The sequence below is a fragment of the Prunus persica genome, chromosome G3 (genome assembly GCF_000346465.2).
Source record: "Prunus persica cultivar Lovell chromosome G3, Prunus_persica_NCBIv2, whole genome shotgun sequence".
Lineage (NCBI taxonomy): Eukaryota > Viridiplantae > Streptophyta > Magnoliopsida > Rosales > Rosaceae > Prunus > Prunus persica.
Genome location: NC_034011.1, coordinates 18,578,225 through 18,590,101, shown reverse-complemented (window position 1 = coordinate 18,590,101; position 11,877 = coordinate 18,578,225). Strand labels below are relative to the sequence as shown.

Here is an 11,877-nt window from a genome sequence, read left to right as displayed (position 1 = left end):
TTCGTAACCCTTGGGATCTCAGACAAAACTGATTATGTCGGCGGTGTTCTATATAAACCGTCGTGGTTATTTCAATTCTTGTCATTAAGTAGATCTACCGACGTAGGATAAGAAAATCAAAGAAAAAAATTGTTAACAAAAATTCTTATTAAGACGACCGTTAAAATTAAAGGTACGACGTATAAAATGAATAAATACGACGATAAATTTTATTGTACGATTTAAAGATAACGTCGTAGAACTATACGAGAATGACGTCGATATATTTATATTTTCCGTCGTTGTAAATTAATTTAATACGGCGATATTTTGTATTTTAAAGCCGTGGATTTGTTTGTAATTATACGGCGTCTTATACGAAAACCTCGTCGTGTTATTTTATGAGTAAAAACGGCAGTTTTTATTGAAATCGTCGTCTTTACTTTCTACGTCGGTCGATTCATAACTTCTGCCGTTCTTTGTTGGCATTGATTTTACACTGCGGAAATCTGTTTCAAATAGACGTCGGTTGTTTAATTATGTACGTCGTTGTTTTTGAACAGCCATTTGAAACTCCATTTTTTAGTTGTCTAAGGTTGTATTACACGACGGTGTTTTTAGAACCGTCGTCTTTTTATAAACCACGACGGTTTTCACTTAGACCGTCGTTGTTTTCTGGTCGTCTTTTTCACTTTTTGTAGTAGTGAATCCTAACTATATTTAGCCACAAGGATAAGGTTACAATTAACCTTAGGCAACGAAAACTTTAAAATTTAATCATTGAACTATAATATAACTAACCCTAAGTGTCTTGAGGCTCGATTTAGATTGTTCCATACTTAGAATTTCTAGACTAAGAGAAAGAGATAGTAGAAACTTTCTAGACTTTTAAAAACAGTAAATCAATAAAACATGATTGAATCATCCTTTAAAACAATCCCCTAATATACATGCATGATAATGACATACTTACCCTTGAATCAAATGCCTTTCATGTGTCAAGCCACAAGTATGCGTTTCGAAGATTGCTAAGCGGCATAAATCCAGCCAGTGTCAATTATGTCCTTAGACTCTATCAAAGCACATTTACAGCCTACTAGAGTTTATGCTACTGTCTACGAAATGCCAACACAAATTTCGAACTAACATGGTACCTGGGTGTTGGTTCCTCATGTTGCACATATAAACGTCATTCCAAAAAAATGGGTGCTCAAGATTAAATGTAAGGTTGATGGGTCGGTCAAGTGGTATAAAGCTCAGCTTGTGGAAAATGGCTTTCACCAGCAAAGAAGGGCTTGATTACAACAAGACTTTCAATCCAGTAGTAAAGTACACGACGAATCGGGTGGTGCTCAGCTGGGCAGTTCAACAAGTTAACGTACAAAATGCTTTTTTGCACAGGTTCATGTTGCGAAATTGTTACGTTCATATTGCGACTTTAATTGAAAATTTGAGTCTTTTGTTTTCAATGAAAGATTTGGGACAACTACATTATTTCTTGGGAATTGAGGCTGCTTACTTTGCTTCAAGTTTGCTTTTGACACAAGCTAAGTATACACTGGATTTTGCCGTGAAGAACAAATTTTATGGGTTGCAAACCTATCAATAAACTGGTGGTCTATTGTCAGAAGATGAGTGTACATATGGGTGATCCGCTTTCTGATCCTACAAAATATATAGAAGTGTTGTTGGGACCCTACAATATCTAACTATAACACGTCCAGACCTTTCATATGATGTTAATCAAGTTTGTCAGTTTATGCACTTTCCCACAACGGTGCATTGGCAGGCGGCTAAACGAATTTTGCTTTATTTGAAGGCCACTTAATCTCATGGTTTGGTATATTGTGATGGGAAAATCAAGTTGCATGGTTTTTCTAATGCTGACTATGCAGGGAATCCGGATTCCCGATAGTCCTCGTGTGGTTTTTGCTTGTATTTAGGTCCAAATTTGATTCTGGAGTTCTAAGAAGCAGCGAACGATTTCACATTCTAGTATAGAAGCTGAGTATCGTCAACTCGCATCCACAGCCGTTGAATTATGTTGGTTGAGGTCCTTATCTCGGGATTTATCTCTTTTTCTTTCTTCTCCTGTTCTCTTACGCGATAATTTGTCCTCTATTGCCTTAGCTTCAAATCATGTGTTTCACTCTTGTACAGAACATTTGGAGGTGGACTACCATTATATTAGGGAGAAGGTTGTTCGCGGGGAACTCATTGTTCACTGTACTTGTTCTAAGAAACAACTTGCAGATTTATTTACGAATGGTCTGTCTGCAGCTCGCTTTCATCTTTTGATAAGCAGGATTCCTGTTGTTTCATGGCCACTCAGCTTGGGGGAGGTTGATAAACAACCAAGAACGAGGCAAACTTGAAGTTTATTCAGGAAAAGATTTGTTTCAAACTTTGTCAATATTTATATCAGATACTGGTGTTGTGTACATTTTTTGGTTGTCTTCTATTTTGGTGCAACTGTTTGTACTTTGAATGTATAAGCTTCTGCATCAATATAAATACACACAAGCCTCCCACGTTTGAGGGTGTGCTTTTGGCCTCAGTTTCCTGTTTTTCACTACTTTCCTGAGGATTGCGGTTTACTTTGTTGGAGGAGAAGCCAATATTTGGTTTTCACGTAGTTTGGGTGTTGGACTCCTGGTGGAGAAGAGATTGTGCTGAGATTCTTTAGTGTCAAGATGAATTGAGTGGTACTTTCTTTCTCTTGGAGGCGCTCCCTCTTTCTCGTTTCAGCAGTAATAGGAGGTGATTCGCCGCTTGCCAAGAGCTCATTTGGCACTGGTATTGATGGTTATGCTTGTTATGCTTGCTTGTCTGGCTTTGGCTTCTAATGAGCTAATTCTTTTGTTTCACTTTCTTAGGCTCATTGTTTATGGCATGTGTGCTCTTGTTGTGTACTAATTCTGGCTAGAACCCTTCGTTTTAGGGGTGTATTTGATATTCAATTCTCTGTAATTGCCCCGTGTATAATCAATGAAATTCCTCTTTTCTCCCAAAAAAAAAAAGTTGTTTTGGACAATTGGGTACCCCTTCTCTCTCTGTTTCTTTTTCTTTCAAAGAATCGTAGACAAATCCCACTCAAAAAAGAAGTCCTAGACAATTCAGCACATTGATCGATTAGAGCCTATCGGCGCAGATAGGCTGATCATGTTGACCCAACAGCCCAAAGTTGACCATCCTAGTAAAATTTGGACGTCCCCACATCTTTAGTAGCATCCAATAGGAATGCACCGACTCAAAGGAATAATGGCTCTGGTTCCCAGTTACAATTTAATCTGAGTTATTCATCAAAACAAAATTATTTATAAATAAAAAAAAGACATAAATTGGGTATTGGGCCCACACCATAACAACAACTCCACTAAATATAAGCTTTCAAAGTCATGGGGCCATGGAAGAAAGGTCAAAGAAGAAACCCAGATAATTATCCAGTTATTACTTATTAAGCACAACATTATACTTATTCTAAAGTGCATATGAATATATAATGACAATGAAAGTCAAAAGAACAAAATGACATCTCTGGCTAACATTTGTTTCTCTATTTTATGAAGGCCCCTCTAGCAAAAATAGCTGCAGCTTGAGCTTCAATTCAACCAAACCTGCATAGACATTACTGTCATAGAACGTCAATTTAAATTTTAAAGCACAATTTTCTCTCAAGTAAAGGAGAAGCAAAATTAACAAATTGAGACTCTAAAATCCTTCACTTTCAATAATCTAAAGAACATAGCAATATACAATGGGCTTGTAGCTCAAATGATTAAGAACATTTGCTACAGCACCCGAAATTCTAGGTTCGAAATCTCCCTCTTTAAACATCGCTTGTATAAATAATAAAAAAAACATAATACAAAATTCTAGAAATTAATACTAAAATCTTAATGCCCCACCATGTCTTAGTGCCTTAGATAGTCACTGTTGTCAAGCATCTAAATCATAATTATGATGAACATGGTTTAATATATATCTATCTATCTAATTTATAAGTTTACCATCCCAGAAAAATGATTTTTGCTTTACATGAAAAAGATGTTGTGTGATTGGCTACTAGTGAGCCTTTCTTGTTTTTTTATGACCACCGACATAATGTGTGCGTGTGGGGGTTGGCAACAAATTTGGCTTAAATTTAAGACAGGGAACGAGGCCAGATAAGACTTGGGATCTGCATTGTCTGTGGCCATTCCTCTCTATCCATTTTCCTGTCTTTTTTATTACTATTCTCATCAACTTATAATTATTTTAATCAAAGGGCTCAGCTCATCAGTTTCTGCAACTTAGTACAAATTCCAAAACCCAATCAAAGTGCTTCTGCTCTCTTTCTTTAAGAAGATTGGAGTGTTCACTTCCATTCTCACATGGTCTGGTGCTACATGTTAGGAGTTTAGTTAATGCTCATTATAAGCTTTATCTTCACTTTCCTTAATTATATAATATTTATTTATTTTATATTTCTTATAATGAATTATGAATTTAGAAACACTTTTATTCCAAACCAGTAGGGCTCGTTTGGTACACAGGACTGTCTTGGCATGGACTATGCTTAGGGACTGGCTTGGCTTGGCTTGGTTTGGTCTAAGTTGGATAACACTTATCCTACGTTTGATGTATGTTTGGACTAGGACTAGAATTTTTTTATTTTATCAAAAATATCTATATATATGTATATATGTATTTTATAATATATAAAATATATATATGTATATATACATACATATAATATATATAGGTGTATATATGTATATTATAATATACATGGGTATAATACATATACATATATTTATATATATGTATGTATATTATAATATAATATATATATATATATGGGTATGTTATAATAATAATAATAATAATAATATACATGTATATACGTGTATATACATATATTATATATGTATGTATATATACATATACATTATATATATTATAAAATACATATGTATATATAATATATGTATAATATATGTATATATATGTATATATTATAATATACATATATATACGTATATACATGTATATAATATATGTGTATATAGGTGTATCTATATATTATAATATATATGGGTATGATACATATATATATGTATATTATAATATATATACATATAGTATAAATATATAATGTATATGTGTATATACGTGTGTATATGTATATTATAATACATACATGGGTATAATATATATACACATATATGTATATATACTTATATATATATATTACATATATACATGTATGCTATTATTATAATATTAATATGTATGTGTATATGGGTATATTATAATAATAATATACGTGTATATATCTATATGTATTTATATATTATATATGTATATATGTGTATATATACGCGTATATATGTGTATATATACGCGTATATATGTACATTAATATGTAATATAATATATATTACATATATACATGTATACATGTATGCTATTATTATAATATAAATATGTATGTGTATATGAGTATATTATAATAATAATATATCTGTATATATCTGTATGTATTTATATATATATATTATATATGTATATATGTGTTTATATATATATGTATATATGTACATTATAGTATATGTGTATGTAATAATAATAATAATATATATATATAATATATATAATATATATAATATATATATATGTTATTAGTATTACAATATAATATATGCATCTTATACATTGGTGAACATATGACTAGCTAATCCTCCCTTTCTACATGGGCTTAGTAATCCCCTCTTAATGAGGTGTTTTTAGTGGGCCCGGTATTAACAATCTCATCTAAGACTAGAATTAAATGAAACAAACATGGTACTAAATTTAATCCAATCCAGTTCAAGCCAAGACTGTGTACCAAACGACCCCTAATGGTAATATGTGGAAAGGTAGTATGGGGTCTGTGTTTGCTTCTTTAATGGGCTAATCAGGTGACTTAAACTGTTGAACAAATGCTTAAAAACATTTCCCCATAATGGTAATTTCCCATGTTGGGTAGCTTGTGGAGCTTTATGGTAGTGCCAAAAGAAACACCCACACACATACTCCTCTCTCTGTCTTTCTATTTTGCTGCATTTGGTTTGGAATGCTGAGGCTTGAACTGGTTTTGTGAAGTTGTTGCAGTGTTGGATCTGGTTCTTTTTAACCAGGCCTCAAATGGGTTTGTGAGTTTTCTCAAATTTGGTCTCTGAGTTTGAAGGTTTCCTGCTAAATTTTCAGTTTTTAGTGTTGGCTCTGTTTTTATGTGCTTAGGCCTGAAATGGGTTTTTGAGCATTTCAATGCTGAGATCTGATTTCTGCAGATTTACTGGTCACAGTGAGGTACAAGATTCTGGAAGTTGGATTTGGTAACCTACTTTTGTACTTCATAACAGTTCAGTTGAGACTGAGAGCGAGAGGTTAAGCAAAAATGCCCCCAAGCTTGGATTTTTCCAGGTGGTGGGCAAAGGGCAATACAAGTAAGGGTAATCCAGTGGTGGTGACCATGGAGAACCCCAATTACTCTGTGCTGGAGATAAATGGTCCTGATGAAGTATTTAGGCCAGTTGATAAGGACAGAGGCAAGAATGCTAAGCAATTTACATGGGTTTTGCTTCTAAAGGCGCATAAAGCTGTTGGTTGTGTTGCTTGGCTGGGAAATATTCTTTGGTCATTGCTTGGTTCCATTAAGAAAAGATTGATATTTGGGCAAGGAGTGACTGTGGAGAATGAGAAATCTGGAAAAGGAAGAACCTTGTATAGGGTCATTATGGGATTCTTAGTCATGGCTTTAGCTTTTCTGGCTTTTGAACTGGTCGCCCACTTGAAAGGTTGGCATTATTTCCAGACCAATAGTTTGCATATCCCCCAAACTTTGGAGATTAAAGGATGGCTTCACTCAATTTATTTTGTATGGTTGGAGTTCCGGGCCGACTACATTGCACCTGCAATTCAAGCTTTGACTAACTTCTGTGTTGCTCTCTTCTTAATCCAATCCGCCGACCGTATGCTGCTTTGTTTAGGTTGCTTCTGGATCAAGTTCAAGAAGATTAAGCCAAGGTTTGAAGAAACCCCATTGAAGTCAGACGATTTGGAAGGCGCAGGATGTTATTATCCGAAGGTTCTTGTTCAAATTCCTATGTGTAATGAGAGAGAGGTAACAGTTTCAATGCTTTTTTTTTTTTCTGGTTAAAGTTTTACTGATTAAACTAGTGTAGCAATTACTAGTTTTGATAGATCTTTTTTAGTTTTATCTGACCATTCAAATTTAAGTAACATTATAATTGGAAAGGTAACTAACTAAATACATAACTGTACAAATTGATTTCTAAGGCACTTTTTTACTAGTTTTCATGGATTATTCATGACTGTGACATAAAATGTATTTAGGTGTATGAACAATCTATTTCAGCAGTCTGCCAAATTGATTGGCCCAAAGAACGCTTGCTGATTCAAGTTCTGGATGATTCTGATGATGATAGCATACAGTGGTTAATTAAGGGAGAAGTAGCCAAGTGGAACCAAAGGGGTGTTAATATTATCTACCGACATCGTTTGGTTAGAACTGGTTATAAAGCTGGGAATCTCAAATCGGCAATGAATTGTGATTATGTGAAGGACTATGAGTTTGTTGCAATCTTTGATGCTGATTTCCAACCAAACCCTGACTTCCTCAAGCTGACAGTTCCCCATTTTAAGGTGGCTAGATCTCATATAGCTCTTTTTCTGGTCTCTATAGCCCTTTCTACTTTAGGTGACTGATTTTGGTTTGTGGTTCTAATTTGTGTGGTAGGACAATCCTGAGCTGGGGTTGGTTCAGGCTAGGTGGGCTTTTGTTAACAGGGATGAGAACTTGTTGACACGCCTCCAAAACATCAATTTGTGCTTCCACTTTGAGGTGGAACAGCAGGTTAATGGGGTTTTCCTCAACTTCTTTGGCTTCAATGGTACTGCTGGAGTTTGGAGAATCAAAGCACTTGAAGAATCTGGAGGCTGGCTCGAGCGTACAACAGTAGAAGACATGGATATAGCAGTTCGTGCCCATCTGAATGGTTGGAAATTCATATTCCTCAATGATGTCAAGGTAATTTTAATTATTTCAAATCCAAATTCAACCTTACCTGATCCTGTGTTTAGTCCTTGAATATATGGTTTTCGGGCATTTTGCATCATGAGTTGGTAAAACCTTGCCTAAAAGTTTTCAAATGATGTCTCAAATTTAAGAAACTGATTTTCAGGTCCTTTGTGAACTTCCTGAGTCTTATGAAGCTTACAAAAAGCAGCAACACCGTTGGCATTCTGGTCCGATGCATCTCTTCCGTTTGTGCCTTCCAGCCATCATTAGTTCTAAGGTACTGTTACAATTAGATTCTCCCCTTTGATCTAGGTATTTTTCTAAATAATATTGTTCTGAGAATGTACTATATGCCATACTGCAGATGATGTTCTGGAAGAAGGCAAACTTGATACTACTATTCTTTCTGCTTAGGAAGTTAATTCTCCCATTTTATTCTTTCACATTGTTCTGCATAATACTTCCTTTGACCATGTTTGTCCCTGAAGCTGAGCTGTCCATGTGGGTTATTTGCTATGTGCCCGTATTTATGTCATTCATGAACATTCTTCCTTCCCTTAGATCCTTCCCCTTCATTGTCCCTTACCTTCTGTTTGAAAACACAATGTCTGTTACCAAATTCAATGCCATGGTATCCGGCTTGTTCAAGTTGGGGAGCTCATATGAATGGGTTGTCACCAAGAAGGCGGGTCGGTCATCAGAGCCTGATCTGTTAGCTGTGGAGGAGAGGGAATCTAAGGCCATGAACCACCCACAACTTTACAGAGGAACTTCTGATAGTGGGCTCTCTGAGCTCAACAAATTAATAGAGCATCAAGAAGCTGGTCCTAAACCTCCTGTAAAGAAATTGAACAAGATCTATAAGAAAGAGCTAGCCCTGGCCTTCCTGCTGCTTACTGCTGCACTTAGGAGCCTTTTATCAGCCCAAGGGGTACATTTCTACTTCTTACTATTCCAAGGTGTATCATTTCTACTGGTGGGGCTTGATCTAATTGGTGAGCAGATAAGCTAGAGATTTGAGGTACAAAATAATGGTACAGACTAAAATAAAGGGTGAATAAGAGATGGGAACCAATTTGGTTTTCAAAATGGTACCCAAAATTGGCACTGGTAGATGCAAATAGCTGCCCATATAGATTCTTTTTCTAGCTTTTGTTTGCCCTTGTATTGCTGCAATCATTTTTTGGGTTCATTTGTGACACGGGCGAGTCTTCCACATCAAATCCTCACACCATTCTTGTTTTCTCGTTTGGTTCATAACTTATTGGTGATTTTTATTTACATATAAGAATTCTGTGTGATGTTCCTAGATAAGCAATGTTTATTCCAATACCAGGTAGGTTGAGTTCTGTAGTTTGAATTTTCAAATTTTACACATGTAAAACTCTCTGTATATTTCATTAGTTCAATTGATACCAGATTCTCTCTCTCTCTGCCTCTCTGCCATTTGTTCTTCCTTTCCTTTTCCCTATTATTTGTTGCATTTGTAAAAAAATGTCTCTTTGGAAATAAGAGAGAGGCAAAATTAGTGTCGGCAAGCAATGAGAATGGTGTTGCTCATGCTGTGGCCCTTCCCTTTCCCATCAAGGAAGATTCCTGACCTTGGATTTGCAAAGATTGGTAATTTGCCCTAAGCTATGCGATTATGCCCTACATTGGACCACACATATCTGGGTGTGTGCCAATTGTTGTTCCAATAAAGGCATGCATGATGGTAGATGCAGAAAGAACCCTACTAATGCAAGTCATGTGGACCTCAGCAGACCCTTCCAAAGCATCCTTTCTATAGTTTTGAACACTTTGAAGCCAACTTTTGCATTTGTATGAACAATGTTGCTTCATTAATGACCAAACTACCACTCACAAAAAGATAATTGGTATTTTTCCCCTCATAAAATTTTACAACTGCCCAAGTTGTATGTGTCACATGATGGTGTCTTGGAAACCATTTCAACTGCAGAAGACTCTTAAGGCTTGTGGCATAAGATGTAGGCACATTTGAGTGGCTTATTAAACAGAAAAATAAACTAACGGTCTTGTAAGCTTCAACCATAAAGCAGAATCCTGCAAAGAGGGAAACAACTAATATATTGAAGATGCTCTCAGTCTCAACCATGGTTGTTTCTCAGTCACTCACACCAATGTACTGATTTTCTTTTTCTCCTATTGAACCCAACATGAATAAAGAAATGGCCTTTTTTTGAGAACTTTTTCCATTGAGAGGAGCGATAACTTACTAAACTCAAACACACTACATAAAAGCTAGGATTAGAACCTAGGACTTTTCATGAGAAAACAATTACTCCAAACCGCTACACTAGTGAGTCCTTTACAGGAATGATTTTTTAAAATTCGCTGTAAATCTACCTTTCCCTTCATCCTTACAACTAGAGACTTCACTATATCTCATGGGAAGTAAGTGACAAGACTAAGTAACCACTTGATACATACTTTTCATTGTCTTTGGTAACATTCATAAATGAGCAGTGTGCCAGTTGCATCCTCGGGCTTTGAGTGTTTGGGATTGAAATCAATTAAACAGACAAAAGAAGATGTGGCCAGCTCCCCTCCAATTTATTGTCTAGAGACAAAGTTGGGGAACCTGTGAAAAAAAAAGCTATAAACAGGATTCAGATTCATCTCATTCTTGTAAACTGCAAACCAATGGGTCCTTTAAAATCTTCTCAACAATTTCTCACAAAAATTAAGAAAATAAATAAATAAATACAGATCAACCATGATCTTTTTAAAGATCATATTCTGCAGTCATTAAAGATGAGTGTCTTGTAGCAGTGCAAGTGTGGGTTAAGGAGCAAACCAAGTGAGCCCTACTGGCTTGTTGGCTTCTGGCCTATTAGCACGATCCATGTTTTTTGGCTGTTTTTCTCCACTTAGATAGAAGTTGACAACCCAATTGGCCTATTTGCATTACATATCAAAATGCATCATTGTGAACATATAATTATTGCAAACATAATTTCTGAATATGTATGTGAGAGAGAAAAAAAAATCATTTTGTTTGACTTGTCTATTTATAAACAGTCAATAGGTGTAACATTTCCCAAACATATGTAATTTCTTTTAACGAAGAGTCACATCCTCTCATCGTTACATTCAATTGTCACACCCTAAACTCTTTGCCAAAAGCCACTTTTGATGTGGTGTGTTGTGCCCTTTTCATCAAATGCCTCTTTGGTTAAGAGTTTCTCTTCTATTGGTTTACTTTACCCTCTGGTGCACCAAGTTTATTTTGCCTTTTCACACACTGAACTCAATTGCTCTCATGGAGTAGAAAAACTTGTGTGAAATGGTTATCCCCGGCCATTCACAATTTGCTAAATAAAAAATTATCACGCGTGGCATACCGTTATTAGCCGGGGATAGCAAAAGTTCTACACAAGTGTTCTTCCTCATGGACGATGGCTTAAGCAATGCCATGATGGGCCTGATGGCCATAATGATAAATACTGATAATTGATTATCAACATAATCACATGCTCCTTGACATTGAGCAAGCAACTTGCCATGAGGAATTTATAACTCAAAAAAAAAAATCTAAGGCAGGCATCATCAGCAATCCTTACAATTAGTTGGTGGCTTGTTTAAATGATAATAAGTTGTAGCCAGGCTGCCTAGCGTTTTCATGTCCTTTAAGGCCTTTCATGTGCTGCACTAAATGTCCATAACACTAATTTGACAGGTTTGGAATATGCTGATCTGAAAATTCCCAGTTCATTCTTCCAAAACACATTTGCTTCTATACCCAGCATTAACCATATTAATTGAATAATTTGTTATATATCTTGACTTCATCAAAAATAAATGCTGCCACC

The 11,877-nt window shown here is 35.5% G+C and overlaps 1 protein-coding gene across 1 annotated transcript; it reads left to right on the top strand.

Annotated features, from left to right (window-relative positions):
• On the top strand, window positions 5,936-9,473 carry LOC18782139 (probable xyloglucan glycosyltransferase 5). Its single transcript, XM_007214933.2, has 5 exons — window positions 5,936-7,126; window positions 7,360-7,668; window positions 7,763-8,053; window positions 8,208-8,321; window positions 8,409-9,473. Exons 1-5 carry the CDS (start codon window positions 6,401-6,403, stop codon window positions 9,054-9,056), a joined length of 2,088 nt encoding a protein of 695 aa, XP_007214995.1. The 5' UTR covers window positions 5,936-6,400; the 3' UTR covers window positions 9,057-9,473.